Source organism: Acipenser ruthenus, chromosome 52 (assembly GCF_902713425.1).
Source record: "Acipenser ruthenus chromosome 52, fAciRut3.2 maternal haplotype, whole genome shotgun sequence".
Classification (NCBI taxonomy): domain Eukaryota; kingdom Metazoa; phylum Chordata; class Actinopteri; order Acipenseriformes; family Acipenseridae; genus Acipenser; species Acipenser ruthenus.
This window is the reverse complement of record NC_081240.1, coordinates 7,741,682-7,767,060: the sequence shown is the minus strand read 5'-3', so window position 1 is coordinate 7,767,060 and position 25,379 is coordinate 7,741,682. Positions and strand designations below refer to the sequence as shown.

The window sequence follows — 25,379 nt, the reverse complement described above, 5'->3', positions numbered from 1 at the left end:
GGTCTTCTCCTCTCTCCCTCCTTACTCTTTTCTGTCCCCTCTGATCTCTCCTCACTCTCTGTTAATACCTTTGAATTTCATGCAGTCCAACTAACCTCTCCCTGTCAACTCCTGCTAATTGTACTGTACCGTCCCCCTGGACCTCTCGCTCACTTTCTCGATGAACTCGACTATTTACTCTCCTCCCTCCCCTCTCTGTCTACCCCAACTGTCCTGTTAGGTGACTTTAATATCCTTCTCTCAAACCCCAGCCACTCTGCCGGACTCCTCCCTCTCCTTCACTCCTTCGACTTCTGTCTCTCTCTCTATCCCCTCCTATCCACAAAGCTGGCCGTCAACTGGACCTCACCTTCTCCAGGGCCTGCTGCCCCTCCACCCTCTCTGTCATCCCCCTGGACCTCTCTGATCACTATTTCATCTCTTTTACTCTGTCTCTCCCCCCTCTCCCTGCTCCTCCTACCCCCACTCGACCTCTCCGCTCTCCGCCTGCACTAGAAGACTGGCTCTACCTCCTCTACGCTCCCCTGCCTCCAGAGCCCGCTCCTTTTCCACCCTCGCCCTGCAGTGGTGGAATGACCTTCCTACAGATGTCAGGACTGCCCAGTCCCTGACCACATTCCGGCGCCTCCTCAAGACTCACCTCTTCAGAAAGCACCTGTAGAACTCCTCTGTTCTTCCACTGGGACACTTATCACCCATCCTTAAATGTGCTTTACTTGCTCTTATCTGCTCCCTATTTTACTGCATTTAATCCTGTACTTCAGAGTACTGTAATCTGTCAAGTGTTTAATCTGTAGTATTTTGTATTTAATCATATCCTGATGTAACTTTCACTGTCACTGTTATCTGCTGTATTATTGAATTGTATTTTGTCACACTTGCACTTGCTTGAACCAAAGTCATTGTATTTATCTTGCTCTTATTGTATTAATACTTGTACTGTGATACTTGAAATTTATTTGCTTTCGATTGAAAGTCGCCCTGGATAAGGGCGTCTGTTAATAAATAAATAATAATAATAATAATAATAATAATAATAATAATAATAATAATAATAATAATAATAATAACCCAACATCAGCTAGTTTGTTTATTCAACTTTGCACAAGCCTGTTTAAATCAATCCCATGCATAATGTGGGCTTGGTAGTCCATTGGTTAAAGAAAGGGGCTCATTATCAGGAAGTTCCAGGTTCAATCCCAGCTCACCCACTGACTCACTGTGTGACCCTGAGCAAGGCACTTGACCTCCTTGTGCTCTGTCCTTCGGATGAGATGTAAAACAAACAAGCTCCTATTGGAAGTGACTCTGCAGCAGCAGTTGTGATGCATAGTTCACCACCTAGTCTCTGTAAGTCGCTTTGCATAAAAGCATCTGCTAAATGACTAATTAATAATAATGTGAAATCAAACTGCTTTGGTAGGACTAAATGTTTTGCTTGTTGAGTGAAAATGTTCTTTTAGCCCTATCCAGTAAGAAGTACCTTGCAGTTTACTACCAAGTAAATTAACTCAAGGCATCTGAAGCAGTTAAGAAATAAGTTAAACCCACTCACGCAGCACCAATCTCCCGCAATCAAGGCATCCTGTCCCTTTTGCAATTCAGGCATGCCTTTATTTATTCATGTTTATGCACTTACATAACTTCATGTACACAAATGTGACTTTCTCTTTGTTTAAAACGTTATTAACATCTGTACAACCTCCTGAGGGGACACTTTTCCCTGGCCATGGATCATGCCCCCTTAGCATGGCTTCACTGCTGCATGAAGGATAACAACACCAGGATCACACATTGGTACTTGGTGATGCAGCCCTATGCCTTCAGGGTAGTGCACCGAGCAAATTTTTTTTCTCTTGGGAAGGCATGGGGTTGTAGGATTTTTTAATGGACCGGTGGTGCCATTCTAAGGGGGAGGAGTGTAACAGGGGAGACCTGTGCTGGCTGTCGAGCGCATGCATGATCCTGCAGGGGAAGGGGGTTGGAATCCCTGTAGGACCCACCTGTTGTTCTGTTATTCCTCTGCGAGCCCATTCCCTCTTCCCCTCTCCCGACCTGCTCTGCTTCTTGCACTTGGTTTGCTTGTCTTTAGCTTTGAAAGGAACTCCTGACCGCCATTTAACCAGGCTATTTTAAAATGATCAACGAGTGAGAATGTTACTTTTTTTTTTTGGTAAGAAAATATAGCATTGATTACATGTTAAGTGTCCTGTGGAGCCCTCCACCCCCTCCCCCGGCTATAACGCTCTTCGGTTGTAACTTTAATATGTGTGTGTCCCGAGGCCCGCGTTATAGTGAGGGAGCTCTGTATTACAAAACCTTAATACAAGACTGTGGCAGAGAGGAAACAGGTGCAGGAGTGATGCAGTGCGGTAAAGAAGCAGACAGAGAATTGTAATCTGGTTTGGAAATGTTTTTATTTTATTTTCCAGGTCTGGCGACCAAACAATAATCCCCCGGCAATACACACCAATGTGTAGAGCACGCTGTAAATAAAACGGGAAAGACATCCCCAAATAATAAACAATATCCTCCCCACAATAATACAGGCACGGTCACCAGTCCTGGGTTCGTTCAGTAGTGCTCCTGGTGGGTGATACAGGTTTATATTTGTGACAATGGTGCAGTGTTGTCCAGTTTAGTGCTGGCCCTTGGCGACAGCTCCAGATCTGTGTTAGCCGTCTAGTAATGCACAAGATAAGAAAAGACAATTACAAGACAAACAAACAAAACACTCACAGTACTTTTTACATGTAACTGGGTCTCTCACAGTCCTTCTCAGTTTATATGCACAAACCAATGCGAAGGAACAGATTGTGATTCTCCGTACCCTTTTATGCTGTCACACATGACCCCTTGGTAAACAAGTGCAACCACCTCTCCAATCTGCGGCTGCCACGTCGTTTTCCTTCCGGGTCAATACGTTATTACAACAGAGTCTTGCCACCTTTCTAGCTGTCCGACTTCCCTTGAACCCTGGGAAAGAACAGTCAGGCCAGCCCGTCCAAGGAACTCTGTTCCCACTGCTTAGTGCCCTCACAGGTTGGGAGGGAGATTTACAACCAAAAATCATTGTATTTCTGTCACAAAGACCCATATAGGAGCTTTGAGCTTACCCTCATATAGCCTATAACTCTTAAGAACATAAGAAATAAATAAATAAATACTAACAATGTGAATATTATGAATAATAACTCAGTCTTGAAATACTTGCACAAGGGCCAAAACAAACACAAACAATAATGATACGTTTACAAAAACGAGTACCTTTGTTCGCGGGCTTGGTAGCATTCGCTCCTACTGTCCTTCACTCTCCTCACAACTCTCTGCTCTGAGCCAGGAGTGGGTCTTTTATACTATGGCTGGAGCCTTAATTACTTGTTAAACAATGACCTTATTAAAGCTCAAGCCACATTCCCACAAGCTTTATTGGGATGGAGATTTAAATCCATCCTCACCAACTACACTTTACGACGGCGTGCAGGCGTCCCCAGGTGAAGCAGAGCCAGCGACCCCAGGTGAAGTAGAGCCAGTGACCCCAGGTGAAGCAGAGCCAGTGACCCCAGGTGAAGCAGAGCCAGCGACCCCAGGTGAAGCAGAGCCAGCGACCCCAGGTGAAGCAGAGCCAGTGACCCCAGGTGAAGCAGAGCCAGTGACCCCAGGTGAAGCAGAGCCAGCAACCCCAGGCGAAGCAGAGCCAGCAACCCCAGGTGAAGTAGAGCCAGTGACCCCAGGTGAAGCAGAGCCAGTGACCCCAGGTGAAGCAGAGCCAGCGACAGCAGGTGAAGCAGAGCCAGCGACCCCAGGTGAAGCAGAGCCAGCAGCCCCAGGTGAAGCAGAGCCAGCGACCCCAGGTGAAGGTGCTATCCGACGTTGTGACAGGGATGACGAGTGGTCTGACGTCAGGCAGAAGCAGGAACAAAAATACTGACACCGGGGAAGTACTGCAGTTCAAAAATCACGAACACAAAAATACATAAACAAAGGTCAGGCTGGGCAGATTACCTTCACTGTTCCTATGTTTCTTTTATTAAGTTTCATTTTCGTTTTTACTCGCCTTCTCTCTGCTCTCTCATTCCTCCTCTGAACTCCCACCTCGAGCTAGAGCTCTGCAGGCTTTTTATAACAGGTGACCATCTCCCGATTAGCAACAAATTAAATCACCTAATTAATTCGGGAGATGGCCACCTTCTGCACGAGTTTACTAAAATCCTGTGTGGATGGGGCTTCCCATCCACGCTACTAAATAATAACACAAACGGCTACGCCGTCACATCTATACATAAAACAATAACTAAATATACGGCGCTCGTCGACATATATACAATAATAAATCATAATAATAATACAAAACAACACAGGGGCGGAGGGGGACCCCGATCTAAAAGTAAACAAACAAAACAATGTACAGGGCACCTCGCCCTGTTACAGTTGTATATTGAGTTAAGCTTCTGTGATTGGCTCGCAATAACTGTAGGTTGCAAGGCATATATTATATTTACTGACTCTGCGTAGTCAGAACTCTACTCGATGTTTTTCTAACACCACGTGTGTTGAGAGTGTTCTCGGGTTTGCAAACCATTAAACTTATTTACTCAATTTTGTCTGTTCTACTGAGTCTCTATTACAGGGAGTGATATTAAAACTTCCACGACAATCTGGCGACAAGGATGGGATCCTAAACTCCGTCCATTGATCGTCCCGGGAAATGGAGTAAATCACCGGTGAGACCTATCCTTAACTTGGGTCAGGACGCCCGCAACTAAAAGGGTTGACGGGGTCCGCTTCGAATCTGGCTGGGGGCTTCAGTGAGGCAGATAAAGGATCCCGAACAAAAAGTTCCTGAGAGACGGTGAGACAACAATATTGTATTAAATAAGTAAGGATTCTTACAATTGGACAATAATTCCATTGTAAAAGAAATGCGTTTAAGGATACTTACAATTGGAAAGGTGTTCCATTGTAAAAGAAACGGGCAGGAGTTCCGTTTAAACTAATTATTGAAATCCTAGGATAATTATCGTTCATGTTTAGAAGTTAATTGAATTAATAATTCAAAAGTTAATTGAACTAATAGTTTGTCTTTTGTCTTTTGTGTTTGTCTTTTCATCTGTTTGTTTGTGTATATGTTTGAAATCGCTGGCGTAATTGAGAGAATGTATGCTGGTGATGAATGAGATTTGATTGGAATAAATAGGCGATTGGTGTTAAGATCAGAGGATATTGAAAAGAACCGTGTTTAAGAGGAATTAGAAGACTAAGTGATTTCATGGGTGCGGCAAAAAGTAGTATTGTTGATTGCACTAGTTTGACAGGATGTCAGAGAAACATGCATGATAGATGGGGACCAGGTCCCCTGACGCAAAATGACTTGTGCAATGCTAAGTCAAGTTTAATAAAGTTCTGGTTGGCCAGGTAATAATTAAAAAAGAAAAAAATACAGATTGTTTAAACAAATTAATTGTTGATGGTTGGAGTCAAAGACACAATTAAAAAATACAGATTTGAAATCTCTTAAAAAGTCTGGGACCTTGTATATGACGTCATAAAATCAGATTAATTGAGCAAGAGTAAATTGATTGATATTTCTTTTTCTTTGTTTCTTTTCTTTCTTCCTCTCTGTTTGTTTGTTCATATTTAATGTGAATGTCAGAATTGCATTTTGAATACATTTGCTGACTTCCTTTGCGCTGCGTATTAAAGTTTATAAGATCAGTAGAACAGGCTGTCATGTCGAGTCTTTTCAAAAAACCCCACTACAGTTTTGACGTCACGAACAGTTTGCAATTAGTTGTCATGCTGACTTGTCTGTTATCGACTGTCCAAGGAGGGTGAGTATGTTTTAATTACCATCTCCAATATTTAGTGGATCCAGTCGCTAACAGTTGAGTTTGTAGTTTGACTGAGCATTTAAAGAATGTTTGTGGGTGTTTGTTGGACCGGGACTTGAGATTTGACAAACGGCAAATTAAGTCCCAGTAGACGGGCATGTAAGGTCTAGTGTTTGCCGTCATGGTACTGTTGTATCGCATTTAGTGCGGATAGTGCAACAGGCTGCGGAAACCTATTGTACCATATCTAGTGTGGATTATTATAATAGGAATTCCTTGCGAGGTGTGATTGGGTGACCCGGGTCGTGTTGTGTTAGTGCTATGTGTGTTGTTGTGTTGTATTGTATTAATTCAAAAGTGTGTTCAGGAGAGTAACTTGAAGTCAATATAAACATATTGAGTTGTATAAGGAAGACATAATGTCATCTGAGATAGTGGGTTATGTGTTAATCAAACATAGTAGATGGCAGAAGGGAATACTGGATGAACAATGGGATCCGGCATGGAATCCAGTTCAACAGCGTGAGTGGTGGATTAAACAGACAGTAGTGATATTGATTGGGACAGTCTTAGCGAGAAGCTGTACGATACAGAGAGGAATAGATTTAGGATAATTGTATATTATCGATCATTTTTATGTATGTAACTCTGCTGAAGGGACAATATTAGGCAATAATATATTACAGCAGGTCCCATGCATAAATACTATATCAAGTTGCAAGTCAAACAGCAAATGTTAGTGCAGTAAAAGCATATATTAAGGATTGGCAGAACAATAAATGGGGAACAGTCTGTGCAGTTTACCCAGATGCATGGGCGTCACATAAACAAGATTGTGGTTTAATGCAGTTAAATTATACTGTAAAAAAAAAAAAAATAAATAAAGTTGCAACACCAGTAAGAGTGCGTGAGAAACACAATGGGGAAAAGGAAATGACAGTTTATGCATTAACACTGTTAGAAAAGCAGTCATTAGGAGCATGCCTGCCAAAGATTGAATGCAAATGTGTAACTAAAGATTATCGAACTAAGGTAGACCAACAGGCTTTGTCACACGGATTAACTGAAACTGAGGTGTGGACATTGACCATGGGAGTATGCGAAGCAGGGATTCTAGCCAGAATTACAGGGAGAGAACAGGGACAGTACCTACTCAAAAGATGATACAATACGAGACCGAAGACAATACTTGAAAGCAACAATTGAACAAGCTATTGAAAGGGCACGTATTGACTGGTCCATAATAATGGGAGTCAAGCAGAAAGAGAATGAGTCAGTGCAGGATTATGGAGTACGCAAGTGGGAAGCATATCCTGATTATTAAGGAAGTGTTGACCAAAAGAGTCAGATCAAGTGTTTGTACAGGTATTAATTAGTGGACTGGGTCCACATTTGCAGAAGGCAATTGAGCTGGGGGTAAACTAAACCCAGGGAACCCATACGAAAGGGTAATGAATTGGACAGTAGGAGTTGTAAACAGACAAAAGAAATATAAAAATGAAAATAAGTGCTGTACGATTTGATGGAGCATGTCAGAACTGTGGTAAAATGGGACATAAAAGGTCAGATTGCAAACAGGGGCAGAAGCCTAAATGTGACAATTGTGGTAATCTCGGGCATAGACGCGTTGATTGTTTCATTATAGGACCAAGTAAAAGAACTGGACAACCCACACAGTCAGCTAAAGTGAAAGCACACAGTCAAGGAACAGACCCTCTGTCTCTAGGCAACGAAAAGGCTGACAAGCAGCTGTGTCAGTAGATATATTTGTCATACTTGCACAGATAGAAAGAGAATGCATTGATGTAAATAAATAAATAAATAAATAAATAAAAAAGGGACAGACGAAGGGACAGGTTGGGTGCCAACGGTTCTATTAATGATCCAGGCAAGAAACAGCAGTCTATTATAGACACACAAAATAGACACAAGGAGGGTAAAGAGATGTCAATGGTTTGGTTAATACATAGTGCTGATGGTGACACAAACTAGTGTAGCAGTGAAGCTCCCACATGGGGTTAAGTGAGTACATTGAACACAGACCAAACGGTACCACCGCGTGGATACATCTCAATTTGAATTTGCTGACACTGAATACCCCGAAACTAATGGCATATCTCTTTCCACAGACAGCGGGAGCAGCAACGGACAATAACATGATTTGTGTTCCAGGTATCATGTCATTCCAGTCGGAGAGGATTCCACACCTCTGGGCGTGGAACGAGGCGTGTACAGAGAGACAAGCTTTTGGGGCCCCCTGGAAGAACTGCACGTGAATCCTTAGACAACAACAGGGTAATGGATGGAAACAAAGACCACTTCCCTTCGAGAGTGACATAGAGGGAACGTGGCAACCTGTGCGTTTGATAAGCCAGAATAATACAATGACTCCAGCACAGTTTGAACAATGTCCTACTTGTCCTACTTGTGATATAACAGTGGGAGGGGTCCAGTATGAGTCAATATGCAACCGAACTGTAAGCAGTAACGCATCATTGGAGGTGGACTGTCTCTGGACGACAAAAACTATACTAAACAGTGACAACAGGAGCAAACTAATGTGGGGGTGCATCCACGATAATTATAATTGGACATGTGTTAATGTGACAGGGCAAAGGATAGCGCACAGTGTGTGTAACGGTACTTGGGAAAATACAGGGTATATGGGAGGTCTGAGAGCTACAGTTCCACTCCACTCAATGTCCCCCGTTAATGCCCTCTCCCCCAGACAGGTTGCTAGCTGTGGGGAGGACAAAACCATTTGTGATGGGAGTAACCTGGTTGCAAATGTTGGTAAGAATAAACATTGAAGATATCAAACGCCAATACACCAAAAGGTGTGGTGAGTTTAGACTATTAACTAAAATATTGAATAAAACCTTAAATCATGAATTGGATACTTACCAACATAACGCAGGTGGCCGTAAGAGGAGGGGTCTGATTGACAACATTGCTGGGTGGTTCGGGGCTGTGAATTCAGGTCTCAATTCCATAGATAATATACAGCAGGACAATGAAAACCATGGCCAGTTTCTGAAAACAGGCAGTGCCATTCAGAAATTGGCCATGGCTGAACAAATGACTGGTGAAAGACGGTTGACGCAATAATTGAAGATGTGAATTTAACAGCTTGGAGAGAACAGATGTTACGTGGAATAGCCAAGACCGGATACTGATATGTACTGAACGATGTGATGAAGATATTTGTTTTATTTTAATAGTGCCACATACCACCAGTCGGGTCCACCACAGTACCGGGATAACGGTCAGTAGCCTAGGGGTAGTAATTGGAACACGGGTTATAGTCCCACAAATAACATGGGTTGATCAGCGTGCCCAAAATGCCACCCTGTACTTCAAGGCCACTGAGTGTATTGAATTTGGTGATGCTGTTCTATGTGACCATGCTGGAAGCACTAACCTGTCAATGCAATTGATGGAAGCAACTGTACACCCAAAGCTAGGGTATGAAAGATGCACTCAGATGAGAAATGGAACATGGTGTGAAATCACCTCAAGCATGGGGGTAGGAAGTAGCGGCCAGGTATGCCTCATGTCGCCAGCTGTGTGTTTTCACCCGCAGGGTATTGTGACTGTGGGACACCTGAGCATGCACCCCACTCTACCTATTAACATCACAGGCATTATCGAAGATGCTGAAGAATGGATGAAGACAATTAATCATACAGGTATGCTGATGGCATTGGCACACATTAACGCAGCTTATGGACGTTCACTCAAGAGTAGTGATAGCTAGAGTGCAAGCGTCGCTGGCGGGCAACACTGGTCAACTGATATTAGCAGACGCCCGATCATGCGGGTGGGGTATCCTATGTGGATTAGCTGGAGAAAGTGCTGGAGTGGACTGGGCTGACTAGTGGAATGTGGTGGGACATGTGTCCTTGCTTATTTCATTATTGGTATTGCTTATTGCTATGTTATTCTGTTATTTGAAATATGTGCTTAAGAAACAAAAGAGATTACTTACAGGGCTAGCCAATGAAGTATTGTGTTCCCGCATATGGGGCTATCAACCACTGAAACAGGATGATACAACTCAAGTTTAGTGGTGTTAATAGCATTAATGCTTCTGATTACTTGTGTTAAAAAGCTCTGTACCAAAGTCTTGGATAATGCCTTAACTATGCCTCTGCTCACCACTGAAGGTCAGTGTAATGATGGTGATGACACTGATCATTTTAGTGAAATGGCTGATGATGTAATGTAATTTCCTGCATCATGGTTGTAATTTAATTACAAAAGGAGGGAGTGTGAGGGGAATAATTACATTCTATGCTTTTTATTGATGTCTGTATTAGGTCTCTGGGACTTATAGAACTTGAGATATATCATTTTAAGTGGTTTGTGTTTTATGAAGTATTTAGTTTCATATTAGGGATAAAATTGTTGCTGTGCATGTGTTTTTTTCTTTTCTCTTAGCAGGTGCCGGCAACAACCTTATAAGGAATGGAAATGTTTTAACTGCGAGTTAGAAAGAGGAAGCTCTCTTTATTTTGTAACAGCAAGCTGCATCCGTGACACTTCGGTCTCATCTTAATCTTCCAAGCTGTTGCTATCCGACGTATATTGAGTTAAGCTTCTGTGATTGGCTCGCAATAACTATAGGTTGCAAGGCATATATTATGTTTACTGACTCTGCGTAGTCAGAACTCTACTCAATGTTTTTCTAACACCACATGTGTTGAGAGTGTTCTCGGGTTTGCAAACCATTAAACTTATTTACTCAATTTTGTCTGTTCTACTGAGTCTCTATTACAGGGAGTGATATTAAAACTTCCACGACAAGACAAATCTGATTAAAACTAAACAAGTTTGAATGACAAATTCGGCAACATTGTCGAGTTTTGTAATTAAACGGACTGTGTTGTATAGCGTTATGCTGATTTTGAAAAACAAAATGTTAAAAACAGGGTTTAGTGCAAGTGACAAAACCGTTTTTCTTTACACACACTAAATAATATATGACGCGCACGCAAGCATGCTCTCTCTCACAAACACACACACAAACACACACACACACAGACACACAGAGACAGACAGACACACACACACACACTCAAAAATTATCGGGCCCGTGAGCAGAAAACTAGTTATTTATTGAAGAGCAGCATGGGCAGCAGTGTGGAGTAGTGGTTAGGGTTCTGGACTCTTGACCGGAGGGTCGTGGGTTCAATCCCAGGTGGGGGACACTGCTGCTGTACTAAAAAAAATAACAACAACGATAATAATTGTACATCTTGTTGCAGTTTCAACACGTGGTTTGTCTTTGTTGTGTAAAAAGCTGTCCATATGCAGAAACTGCTCGTGCTGCATCCACAGAGTTTGGTGGAATTGACAAAAAACAGCGTGCAATTTTTGCCATGTTTCAGAATCTGACTTCATACCTCAGCCAGAAATCACCAATATTTACATTTTTCACAGTAGGCAGTCAAATACGTGAAATCGTGACTTTTCCGCTGCCTTATACAACGAAACACTATTGATCCGTCTCATGCAGCATCTGTGGAGTAGCGGTTAGAGCACTTTGTTCTTGACTGGGTTCAATCACGTGGGGGACACATTGCTGCTTTATCTAGATTGGTCCAGTAAAAAACCTGACTGTATAAATGGGTAATTGTATGTCACAATTGTAAGTTGGCCAGGATAAGTGTGTCTGCTAAAATAATAATAATAATAATATGCGTGTTTGGTTGGTACTTGGATGGGAGACTGCCTGGCAATACCAGATACTTCAAACTTTTCTTTGAAGTTTTACATGTTAGCTGGTGTGGTTCAGGGGGCGTGGAGCTGGGGGCTTCTAATCTTCTAATCTCCCAATTTTCTAATTTCCTGTTAATTAGCATCTATTTTCTATTTAAGCCCTGATCACCTGCACCTTTTCTGTCTAGTGTTTCGTTTTTGAATCCTGACTGGTAGTGTTACGCATTACTCCGAGAAAAAAAAAAAAAAACATTTACGAAGACCATCATTTCAACAAGATTAAATACGTTCAGTCTTACCTGCTTCCAAATGGAAAAGCTTTCAGCCTATGCCTTTCCTTCCGACTCAGACGAGTTCCTGCCCACGACCCCTCCACCGGTCTGTCTCTGTCAGGCATCCCATTCCTCGTCCCGGTCCATGACCGCACCAGCCCCGCCAGTCAACCTTGCTTCCTCCCGGCTTTCAGCTAGGCAAGAGCGGGGCTTAAAGCGCGGTTCCGCTAGCCAGCCCCCACCGCAGCTCCACTATAAAGATTGGACGACACCCAAGCCGCTGAAAGTACTCTTTGAAAAGTCCATTCCCATCCCCGTTGGCGGAGATCGCATGTCCCTATTTCTTACCTATTGTGAAGCTTTGTCAGCCGAGCCAATTTTTCCCCCCCGCTTGCAAGCTTCGGCCATCAGTCCCTCCTCTCCTGCTACTCTCTCAGTTCCTGTTCCTGCTGCGCATATGCAAGACCCTGCTCACGCAGCCCAGCTCCACCCGCCGGCACAGGCAGCGCAGCCACAGCATCTGCCGCCGCAGTCACTCACCTCGCCCATCCCCTCCTCCAGCGGCGCCCCTCAGGTCACGTTTAATCAGCTGCAAACTCTGCTCCAGCCCATTATAGACTCTCAGCTAGCCCTCAGCGCCTGTCTTGACAAACTGGAGAATCCTTCTTTGGCTCCACCTGCCTTCAGTTCCAGCACTCCTGCTTATACTTCTGGTACGTCCTCTTCAGTACCTCCCGTTGCTCTTCCAGAGTTCAACCTCTCCTCAGCCACTGTAGCAAGTTCCTCTTCTCCCCGTGCTATTACCAGCCATTCTATTTCTCCAAAAATCAGGAAGCTAATAATTGAAGGCAAGGATGTTAATCTCGTTTCTATTCTCATTGCTTTTTCTGAGTTTTTAGATCACAGAGTGGTTGACTGTGGAGACGTTTCAGTCACTCTAAAGTCCCGCGACCCACGTCTTCAAAAAAACCTTTCCGTGGGAGAATTCGTCCTCGCTTTCTCCATCTATCATGACATTCTCTGTTCTGTTTATCCACACAGATTACAGGAGCTAAATCAGTATCTCTTCCTGGTTGTCGAATTGTCTGTGCGCTATGGAGGCACCTTGTTCTATCAATACCACCGTGCCTTCTCAGCCAAAGCTGCTGCCACCCTCTCAGCTGACAACCGTATTGCGGTTTGGTCCCGTTCCAACCCAGATCTTTTCACCCGCATCTTCAACGGAATTTGTGCCAACGCCTGCAGCGCATGCGCCTCCACAGCGCACTCCTCTCACTTATGCCCTAAGGCAGCAGCTAGTTCTCTTCAACCCATTCCTCATCCCTTGCCTTCTCTTCTCAGTTCAAGACATCTTGCCCCTGCTTCCATCCATGCTTCAGCTCCACCCACCAGATCTCAAGCCCAAGATGTCTATGGCCATCCCATCAAGTTTTCAGGTGGCAGGCAAATATGCAATAACTTTAATTCTTCTGTCTGCTTCAAACGCTCCTGCAAGAACCTCCATGTCTGCAGCTTCTGCAACGATGCCCACTCCCGGTCCATATGTCCTCTTACAGCTAAGTGACAATCAAAGTTACTTTAGGTTTTTACTTCTATCAACGTTCCGGCTCTCGCTAATGCGCTTCAAAATCATCCAGACAAGGCGTTCGTCTCCTATCCAATTAGTGGACTTACAAAAGGCTTCTTCACTGGCATTTCTCACGTTCCTTCCGAGTCTCACATCTGTCAAAACCTCCGTTCTGCCATTGCAGAGCCACAAGTCGTCAGTTCCCTTCTCCAAGCCGAAGTCGACAAAGCCTTCATGGTCGGTCCCTTTGCAGCACCCCCCTTCACTACCTTTCGCATTAATCCCATAGTCATCTCTACCTTCAAGTATTCTGGCAAGAAACGCCTTATCATTGATCTATACGCTCCTCGGGGCGGTTACACACGCAGCATTAACTCCCTCATTTCAAGCGAGGAGTTCGCTCTTCACTACATTAAGCGCTCAGACGCCATTCATTTCATCAAAATTGCAGGTCACGGAGCCTGGCTTGCCAAAGCCGATATCTCTGATGCATTCAAGGTCATGCCTATTCATCCTTCCCTCCGTCACCTTTTCAGAGTCTGTTGGGCAGACAAGTTCTATTTCTCCACCCAGCTCACCTTCAGTTGCCGCAGTAGCCCAAAAATATTCGATTCCTTGTCAGAAGCCATCTGCTGGATTTTGCTCAACTCCTATCATGTTTCCTTCCTCCTCCATCTAATGGATGACTTTCTGCTTATTTCCCCCCCTTCAGATCCTCCAGCCCAAGCAATTAATCATCTTAAGACCATCTTCTCCTTAGTTGGTGTCCCTCTTTCTCAAGAGAAAACCATCGGCCCTGTTAACTCTCTGGAATTCCTCGGCATTACACTCAATAACGTGAAATTCGAAGCCAGCCTGCTTCCTGCCAAACTCCAACGCTTACTCTCACTCATTAACAGTTTTCAGATCTCTTTCATTCAGAAGAGGGACCTCCTGTCTTTCCTCGGTCATATTAATTTTGCCATCCGCATCATTCCTCAGGGCAGAACATTTATTTCACGTCTCCTAGTCCTCTCATCAACTGTCAAGAATATGAATTCTCACGTGAAAATCTCAGCAGAAGCCAGAAAAGACATAAAGATGTGGATCAATCTCTTTACTAACTGGAATGGTCTCTCTCTATTTTATGACGACTTCATTTCAGCCCCTCATGACCTTGCCCTCTTCACTGATGCCTCATCCATCGGATTCAGCGGGTTCCTCACTCCTGAATGATTCTCCAGCACTTGGCCCCCTGAAATTCAGCTCCTTCCCCCTCAAGAGAAATCTACGGCTCTCCTAGAAATTTACCCAATCGTAGTGGCCGCTGTCCTCTGGGGTCACCAATTGTCAAGAAAATCAATCCTTTTCTTCAGCGATAACAAACCCACAGTACACATCATCAACAAAGGACGTTCTTCATCCCCCCTCATTATGCGCCTGCTCCGTCATCTCATATGGTCTTCTGTATCTCTCAACTTCCTAATACAAGCCCGCCATCTTCCTGGTACCCATAATAATGCTGCTGATGCTCTCTCTCGCCTACAGGTATCCAAGTTCCGTCAGCTGGTTCCATCTGCCTCCCCAAACCCCCTCCAGACCCCACAGTTTCATCAGCTGCTTCTAGACTGAACTCTACCCTCCGCAACCTCCTTTAATCTGCTCAAAACTACATGTCTACAGCCCTCGCCCCTTCTTCAAGAGCTTCTTATTCTACGGCCTGGTCAGCATTCCTAACCTTCTGTGCTCATAATCGTATCCACCCTATTCCCTTCAATCAAGACTGGATCCTGGCCTTCATCGTCCATGCTAAGGAATCTCTCCATCTTTCCCCAGCATCCATTAAATCTTACATTTCAGGAATCCAATATCACTACCGCATCATGTCCGTGCCTTCACCCATCATCCTCTCCATACCAGTTGTTCATCTGACTCTCCGCGGAATCTTCAAAAGCTCCCCTCCTGCTGCATCTTCCCGCCTGCCTATATCAACAGACATCCTCCATTCTCTCATCTCTACTCTTCGGAAAGGTTGCTTCCCCCCCTATGAAGATCTCCTAATGGAGACCATCTGCCTCACAGCCTTCTTCGGCTTCCTCAGAAGCTCAGAATTCACAGTTCCTTCAGCTTCAAGCTTCCCTGTAGCGGGTATTCGTCTATGTGACCTCTCTTGCATTTCCAAATCCTATTTCATAATTCGGCTGCGTACCTCAAAGACAGATCAACTCTGGCGTGGTCAGTTCATCCAGCTCTCAAGGATTGAATCTTCTATCTGCCCTTTCTCAGCAATGTCAAAATATCTCTCCATCAGGAAATCCCCCCCCCTGGACCCTCTATTCATCGATTCCTCTCACTCTATTATTACTCGTCACTGGTTCTCAGCCCACCTCTCCACCCTCCTCTCCAGAGCAGGCCTCCCTCCTCAGCTTTATTCTCCCCATTCATTTCGTATAGGCGCAGCTACCTCCGCTGCAAGGGCCAGCATCAACCACAGCCTGATCAAGACCATGGGCCGCTGGTCCTCTTCCGCAGTAGATTCTTACGGTCATTCTTCTCCCTCCGATATAGTTGTAGCCCATTTTAAAATTGCTAGCATGCCCGGATTGGGGGCTACCTGTTCGCCGGGGCCACCAGAGGTTTTCCCCCAATAGCTTCAAGGGGGTTTTTTCCTCTCCACTGAGCGGCAGGTATACTCATAATCACAGCTACTAATAATCACTAACCATCTCTCTGTTTGTCTCATTTGTCCTTCCGATCTTTTGTTTATGTTATGCGTTGGCATGTGCTGTCTCTCGTTTTCTTCACGGTGTGGGATTTTTCATGAGGTGCCGGTGGTCCATCCTTTGGGGGGCAAGTGAGTCTCACTTCCCCGACCTCAGGGTTAGGCATCTGCCTCCCTTACCTTCAGGGGGGTTCTCACCATGTTAGTCAGAGCGGACCCCCGGCCAAAATCTGTCCTGTCGCAGCTCCTGCGCTTATCTTACCTCTCTCGAGGCTCTGCTCTGTACTGCCTCTCAGGACGTGGCCACTCATGCTGAGTTCCATACTAACTTCTATGCTTTGTCCTTATTTCAGGTCCCAGGCAGCGTGACGTCTCGGCCTATCAGGGGTTACGAGCGCCTCTTACAGAAGTCTCAGATGCTGGGTAACTCTCCCATCTCCTCTCGAGTGGCGGCTCTCCGAGTCATAACCCTCATTTGTGTTTTCGGTTGCTGGGTCCTCTGCCCCTGGAATGTGTCGGCATCATCGCCCTCAGTCAGCGACCTCTTTTATATCCTGTCTTCAGTTGCTGGGTCCTTCGCCCCTGAGATGTGTCGGCATCATCGCCCTCAGTCAGCGACCATCTTTTCTATCCCGTTTTGGTTGCTGGGTCCTCTGACCTCTCAGTCAGTGACCACTTTCTGTCCTACTAACTGCTCCTTTCTGCCTCTTCTGCCTCATCCTTCACCCCAGCTCACGCCCCGTGAATTGTATTATTAAAAAATAGTAGATTAAACAGCAAAAATGAGCTGATTTACTTTTAATTTATTGAAATGGACCGCAAAGGGTAGTAATCGCTATTGAAATAATTGTATAAGAGAAGTTATATTTATTTATTTATTTCACGCCTCCACCCGCTGTTTTAATTGCATTTGGATCATTCCAGACACCACTTGATACGTGAGCGCAACAGACTCAGCAATGCATTGATCATTAATACATTTTAAAAACACACAACATCAAAGTCACAGCATGCATTATATTCGGGCCAGGACATTTCAATTTGATGAGAATAAGCAGAGTGTGACATTAATAGAAATGACATTAAATTTGACTGTATTATGGCTACGTCTGTCTTCTTTTCATACACTGTAAAACACAAGCCTGAAGTTCGCTTATTCGCCAGCTTCTTATTCGCAAGCTTTTAAGTGCATAAATGTATTTGTCTACGTTGAAGAAGTAACCTTGCATTTAAAGGGTTAAATCACTTTGGGCCGCCGATTTCTCTGCCAGAACCTGACAAGGGGCAACCCCTCTGCAAGCTACACCTGTATTTAGCCTGGCCCAGTGTGGTTTACTGGGGAAGAACAGCGGGTAAATATGCCACATATGCCAATCGCTCAGCTTCTGATTCGCTATTTAAGTATCTATGTTGAATAAGTACAGAAATCGGCGGCACAAAGTGATTTAACCCTTTAAATGCAAGGCTTTTTCCAGCAAAAAAAGCTGTGCAATTTGCATATGCGTCATGTTTGCCCTCTGTTTTGCCCTAGTAAACCACATTGGGCCTGGCTAAATACAGGTGTAGCTTACAGAGGGGGTGCCCCTCGACAGGTACCTGCAGAGAAATCAGCGGCCCAACGTGATTTAACACGTTAAATGCAAGGCTACTTATTCAACATAGATACATAAAGAGTGAATAAGATGCTGAGCGATTGGCATATGTGGCATATTTACCCGCTGTTCTTCCCCAGTAAAACACGTTGGGCAGGGCTAAATACAAGTGGGGCTTGCAGAGGGGGAGGCTGTTGTCAGGTACTGGCAGAGAAATCGGTGGACCAAAGTGATTTAACCAGTTAAATTCAAGGCTACTTCTTCAACATAGACAAATACATTTATGCACTAAAAGCTGAGCGAATCAGAAGCTGGCGAATAAGAAGCTGGTGAATAAGAAGCCAACTTTAGCCTCGTCTGTAAAACCACAGACGTGTGAAACGTTTGTATGTAAATGGAATGTGTGTATTGTAAAAAAAGTGCTCCATTCCTAAACAGCAGTGTTTATCCTCATTATACCTGGACTCTTGACCGGAGGGTTGTGGGTTCATTCCCAGGTGAGGGACACTGCTATTGTACCCTTGAACAAGGTATTTTACCTAGATTCAGTATAAACAACTGGATAAATTGGTAATTGTATGTAAACATAATATGATATCATTGTGACAATTGTAAGTTGCCCTGGATAAGGGTGTCTGCTAAAAAATAAATAATAATGCAATCTGCTGAACTATTTGCATTTGACTTGATATTTGTATATTCTGAAATATAAGAATTTGCATTTGAATTTCAAATCATGGGAAAGCTTAAAAAATATTTCAATTTTAAACACTTTTCAATAATAATGATCATAATAAAGTAGAGAGACTTTTCAGTATTGCTGGTAAAGTTGATTAACCTGAAAGGCTGCAAACTAAAGGATACTTTTAATAACTTCATGTTTATTAAACATAACAAGTAAAAATAATAATTGTGCAAGGCACACATACAGTATATAAATATATACATATATCTCATAAATATACATATATATATACTCCACTTTATCGCTCCACTTGAAATGATCTTTATATGACTTGAAGTGACTAAGACACACTCACCGAGACACACACACTGAGAAACACACACACTACAACACACACAGTCTCAGTGTATGTGAGTGTGTCTCAGTGTGTGAGTGTGTGTCTCAGTCACTTCAAGTCATACAAAGAGCATTTCCAGTTGTTTGAACTTGCAACATGACGTTCTTGAAGAGCACATGACCTTAGCCCGCTGTGCCACTGCGCATTTCAAGTGGAGCAAAGCGGTCAAAGAAAGGCGCCAAGTTAGAAGCAAGAATTGTGTGAATCTTGGGCCCCAGCACCTTTCCAAGTGTGCCTATTTGCTTGATGCTTGACAAGATTGGCCTAATTGCTTCTCCTAACTTGGGCTTTTGTGTTTGATATCACCCCTTTAAACGGCTGTTGCGTTTTTCTAACTTGTTTTTTTGCATTGACAATGTTTTTGTTATAGATAATAATACACAAATACAAATCGTACATAAATAATAACAGGGGCGGGCACCTTGTCACAAGGACCTTTGAACCTACCCACATAACAACATTACTGGGGAGTTGGTTCCAGACTCCCACAATTCTCTGTGTAAAAAAGTGCCTCCTATTTTCTGTTCTGAATGCCCCTTTATCTAATCTCCATTTGTGACCCCTTGTCCTTGTTTCTTTTTCAGGTTGAAAAAGTCCCCTGGGTCGACATTGTCAATACCTTTTAGGATTTTGAATGCTTGAATCAGATCGCCTCGTAGTCTTCTTTGTTCAAGACTGAATAGATTCAATTCTTTTAGCCAGTCTGCTTACGACATGCCTTTTAAACCCGGGATAATTCTGGTTGCTCTTCTTTGCACTCTTTCTAGAGCAGCAATATCCTTTTTGTAGCAAGGTGACTGGAACTGAACACAATATTCTAGGTGAGGTCTTACTAATGCATTGTATAGTTTTAACATTACTTCCCTTGATTTAAATTCAACAATCCTCACAATATATCCGAGCAACTTGTTGGCCTTTTTTATAGCTTCCCCACATTGTCTAGAGCAGGGCTGTCAAACTCGGTTCCTGGAGGGCCGCAGTGTCTTCTGGCTTTCGTTCCTCCCGAGCTCTCAGTTACTTAATTGGTCTAATTATTCATTAACTGAACACATTTAACACTTCTCTTCAGGCCTCAAAATGGTTCACAGGTCGTGTACCTTGAATCATGTGCATTTTTAAAACCATCAACTGTAAAAGACCTGGAAAATATTAAATATCTCAAATTCAACAAATAATTAGCTCAATTATGTTAATTGAGAGCTTAAGTTGGAATGAAAACCAGAAGACCCTGCGACCCTCGAGGGCTGGAGTTTGACACCCCTGGTCTAGATGAAGACATTTCTGAGTCAACATAAACTCCTAGGATTTTTCATAGTTCCCTTCTTCAATTTCACTATCTCACATATGATATTTATAATGCACATTTGTATTGCCTGCATGCAATACTTTGCACTTTTCTTTATTATTATTATTATTATTATTATTTATTTCTTAGCAGACGCCCTTATCCAGGGCGACTTACAATCGTAAGCAAATACATTTCAAAAATTAATTAATTTAGCAGATGCTTTTATCCAAAGCTATTTACATACAGGCCAACGGCAGTGCCCCACCCGGGAATCGAACCTCAAACACTTGGTTGCAAGTCTGGAATCCTAACCACCACTCTACACTGCCATGTATCTGCCCAATTCCGAATGCTGTCTAGATCATTTAGAATGACCTTTGCTGCTGTAAAAGTGTTTGCCGCCACTCCTATTTTGTGTACTCTGCAAATTTAACAAGTTTGCTTACTATACCAGAATCTAAATCATTAATGTTGATTAGGTACAGCAGAGGGCTTAATACTGATCCCTGTAGTACACCACTGGTTACCTCACTCCATTTTGAGGTTTCTCCTCTAATCAGTACTTTGTTTTCCTCATGTTAACCACTCCCTAATCCATGTGCATGCATTTCCTTGAATCCCTGCTGTGTTCAGATTGAGAATTAATCTTTTATGTGGGACTTTGTCAAAAGCTTTCTGGAAATCTAAATAAACCATGTTGTATGCTTTGCAATTGTTACGTCTGACAGAAGGTCCTTTTTCACATTAACTTAAGGTGGCTGACAATACAGCAAAGGGTCATGTGAGGAGGAGTATGAAAATATGGTTTTCTGAGAAACAGACAAACTACCAAGTGAAACAGACAAATGAAATGTGTACATATGGGGTCTCATGATCAAACATTATATGACCTTTAGATTTAAAAGCTATTGATTGAAATACTTTAAAATAATAAGTTTGGTATACATATAAAAACTGTTTTTATTGATCATATTGTATGACAGGAATTAAGGCTAACACACATGAGGGATTATATTAAAGAAGGGAGGTCAATTTGTGTTTTTATTTTCCAATTAAAGTGTGTTTAATACATGAGTTGCCTTGTAAAGATTAACTAGTCTGCTGTGAAGATTAAGTTGTTAAGGATGTTTTAAAATAACATGCAAGGTTGTAAAGTGAAGTGAAATGCAGCTGTCTAAAAATCATGGGCCATATTGATTAGGCATGCATATCTCTTGCCAGTCCTATGGTTATTTTTAGTCGCTTGTTCATAAACCATGTATATCTCTGCACTTGTATGTGCAGTTCTAGATTGTTTATTGAAAACCTGGTGTCTGAAGTACAGACAGCTTTCTACACTTGCTCTTACCTACAGACATACAGCTTGCTCTGGTAATAAAGGCTGTATAAAGCCCCCCCTTGTATTTATTTATTTTTGCAAGGGGCCCCCACAATTGCTTGATCTTATCCTTTCCCATTACTAGTAGTGGAACTATTACAAAACCCTAGTACAAGACCCCTATAACTCTTAAGAAAATAAGAACTAAATAAATATCAATGTGAGTAACACAGTTTCTAAATACTTTTTTTTCAACTTGAGTTTAAAACAGGAACCATTTTATGTGGCCTTTAAATAGAAGCACATTGCAATATGAAACGATATGGCCTGAAAATCAATTTGGTAGGAATCATAAATCAGCATCTTAAGTTCTAAGTTCACTGGCTTCAGCTTTGTCTCAATATACCAAGCTTGCTGTCGTATACAAAGAACTGCAGTTTCCCGGATCCGAGGGAGTTCTATCCCTTTTGTAAATAATTTTTTCCTATTTGTAAACAAAGTTAGCGCAGAAAAGATTGAGAAAGCTGTGTTGTTTAGAAGCAGGTAGCAACAATCGCTAAGGAAGTAAGGAAGGCACTAAAAAGCCAGGAAACATTTTTAATCAACAAATAAAACACACTTTATTTAATAAACACAAATAGAAAAATTGCCACCTGAATTTTAATGAAAATGCATGATATTACATTTATAATATTCTGATGTGTCTGAAATGATGTTAAAGTGTAGCAGAATAATAAATAACATTACCTGCTTCTCATTTTTAATGAATATTATCTACTACTATTATTATTCCTGCTTAAACATATATATTCCTATTGTTTATATGAAACGATAAAGTCTGAGAGTCCTTAGCGGGAAACATACCTCAACATTAAAGTTTAAATGTATATTCTTTATGTTACACATAGATTTCAATTAACTTTCTAATTCACCTTATCATGTGTGTTTTGTTTATTATTAACAACGTAATTACAGTTTAACAAAATCCAGTCTCATTACCTTAAAAAAATACTGATTCTATGACCAGCATTGGGATGGCGCTTGTGTTGGAATGTGTGTGCTCTTTAAAGGTATCTTAAAGTTCCTCCTTAGTTTAACTGGTTGGACTCGCACCATTTAACAGAAATCCTGTACCTTTTTTATATTGAGGACAAAATTAACTCGCTTTAAATTTTGGTCTTTCTTTAAAAAACTGAAAAAAGTTTTAATAGTTTAATGGTAGTCAGTGTGGTCATGGGATTAATTTAGTTGGAACTGCACCATTTCCAGCGCTCCAGTAAAGTGTGTTATCCTACTGTGTATAGTCACCGCAGGGCGATATTAACCATGGTGTCAACACACACATGCAAACCAGCTGTTAGTCTCAAGGAAGGCTTCTATACTTGTGATTACATTAAAAGCAGTGTGAGGGTGACAATATGAAACACAATCCAGTTATTTGTTCAGCATTTTATTATATTAAAGTACACATATTATCACTTCAAACAGCTTCCCACCATAATAAAGCTAATGGTGGTTGTGTACTTGTCAAAGCCCACCCCTAAATCACAATATAAATGTATAATTAAACCATGCATTTCGTTTGGAGGACACATTTACACTCCTGTCACACATGGAAACCTGGCGCAAGAATGTAAAATCGAGAGAAATCCACTACACTATGATACACAGCAGGATTCCACTTTCTGTGGTTGTTTTAGATGTTCTGCCATACATTTCATATTATCTTCATTTGTTTTCTTCATTTGTTCCACCATCATGGTCATTTGCTTCATATGCGCCTCCTGCATCTTTGCTATTATCTCATTTGCTACATTCGCCTGTTTTAACTTTTCTGCGTCCTCTTCATTCTTCTTCCTAAGCTCTTCAATTTCCTTCTGGTGCCTCGCTTCATCTGCCTTTCTTTTCTCCTCCATCTCGTACAAATCATTGGAGAAGCATCCACCGTTTATTTTCACCATGTTCTCTACTTTCTCCAGAAGTACTTTGGCCTGCTCCTGATCCTTAAGGTCTTTTCCATTGATCGCATGAAACCTGTTCCCACACGACTCTACCAGCTGCTTGAGGTTCTTGTCAGCATTTTTAAGAAACTCCTCAATTGTCTGGCCATCGTCATCCAGACAATCCCTGTGTGTGAAAAGCACCATCATGTATTTCGAAGCGCTTTTACCGAAAACCTCCTGGATTATCTGCACAGTTTTTTGCTCTTCCTCAGTGTATCGACCCAGCTTCAGCACCAGGAGGAAAGCGTGGGGTCCCGGCGAGGACTTCTGAATGCATTTCACAATCTCACTTACAATTTCCACATTGGAGAGCTTTGTGTCAAACAAGCCTGGAGTGTCGACCACAACAACACGTCTCTCTGCAACTTCTCCTTCTCCCCTTGCACAGTCCTTTGTTACTGAGGAGTCGCTGAATGAAGATTTAAACTCCCTCTTGGCCAGGAGTGCATTTCCTGCTGCACTCTTTCCAACGCCAGTCTTTCCAACCAGCACCAGCCTCAGAGTGTTCAGGTCACCTGTGTTGTCAGACACTGCAAAAAAAGTTATTTCTATGGATTAAAAAAAATTATTCCACTAAACTGCTGTAAAATACTTGACTAATATTATACAAACAATTTAAATACCTCATTGTCTGAGCTTTTCACTTTAGCTGCTTAATAGCTAAGTCATTGATTCCATTTTCCTGAGAATTATATTTCTCATGATCTCGACCAAACGACTTGTACTGTTGAAATTCGGAGATAAATTAACTCAGGAAAACAGAAGTAATGACTTCAGTTTTCACGAGATCCTGCGCTAAATGATGTCAAGATCACGAGAATTTTTTTTTTCAATGATTTAATGGAAGAATATTGACATTTCCAAAGAAGTAATTGAACTTACTGTTAAGAGCTTTTTATATTTCTTCTCTGGACTGGTTGTTCCAGTTCTTTGTGTTGCCTTTATTTCTGTCTTTCTTTGCTGTACAGAAATATATATATATATAGATATATAGATATAGATATAGATATATTAAATATTCTGAACTATTATAGCATGCTTGAGAAAACAAAGATAAAGTCTACAAAAATTCATAGCAAATACATAAATCAATCCTAATATGAAGTATAAACATGAGACATTACATGATAACAAGGTGTCTCATATGGAGTGCCAAACAGGCAATATATCAACTGAGATGTACAGTACTGTGCAAAAGTTTTAGGCAGGTGTGAAAAAATGCTGATTTTTCTTCTGTTCACTCACATTGCATTTAGTTAATTGATAAATATAATCTATTAACATGTCTATTTTTGAAAGCATTCTTACTTTACAGCATTTTTTCACACCTGCCTAAAACTTTTGCACAGTACTCTATATACATCAATGTTTGATATATATAGATTGATATTTGATTATATATATATATATATATATATATATATATATATATATATATATATATATATATATATATATATATATAATTATACACAAACACACACAGTGCCTTGCAAAAGTATTCAGACCCCTGACCAATTCTCTCATATTACTGAATTACAAATGGTACATTGAAATTTCGTTCTGTTTGATATTTTATTTTAACACTGAAACTCAAAATCAATTATTGTAAGGTGACATTAGTTATGTTGGGAAATATTTTTAAGAAAAATAAAAAACTGAAATATCATGCTTGATTAAGTATTCAATCCCTGTGCTGTGGAAGCTCCCAGTTTACACCGATGAAAGAAATTGCCCTAACGAGGACACAATTACCTTACCATTGGCATCCACCTGTGAACCACTAAAGTTGCTGTCACATTTTCTGGATAAAAACCCCACTGTTGAAGGATCATTGGTAAGGCTGTGAATCTGAAGGAAAATGAAGACCAAAGAGCATTCTACAGAAGTTAGAGATAAAGTAATACAAATGCATAGATTAGGGAAGGATACAAAATAATATCCAAGTGTTTGGATATCCCAGTGAGCACAGTTGGATCAAATATCAGGAAGTGGAAGCTGCAT

General features: G+C 41.9%; 2 protein-coding genes across 6 annotated transcripts in view; one reads left to right on the top strand and one right to left on the bottom strand.

The window, feature by feature from the left end:
* Positions 1 to 25,379, top strand: part of LOC131696742 (GTPase IMAP family member 8-like) — a 206,888-nt gene that overhangs the window by 156,321 nt on the left and 25,188 nt on the right. The gene's annotated exons all lie outside the window — the stretch shown is intronic.
* The window catches only part of LOC131723041 (GTPase IMAP family member 9-like), a 5,277-nt gene continuing 2,704 nt past the window's right edge, over positions 22,807 to 25,379 (bottom strand). The window contains exons 1-3 of one of the 3 annotated variants that reach the window (XM_059016363.1): positions 25,136 to 25,281; positions 24,258 to 24,335; positions 22,807 to 23,905 (exon numbers count right to left, since the gene is read on the bottom strand). In XM_059016363.1, coding sequence (XP_058872346.1) covers positions 23,031 to 23,905; position 24,258 — 876 coding nt within the window. In that variant the 5' untranslated portion in view covers positions 24,259 to 24,335; positions 25,136 to 25,281 and the 3' untranslated portion in view covers positions 22,807 to 23,030. Of the gene's footprint in view, positions 23,906 to 24,257; positions 24,336 to 25,135; positions 25,282 to 25,379 lie in introns of those variants that run through there. The other 2 variants (XM_059016361.1, XM_059016364.1) reach the window with 2 other exon arrangements.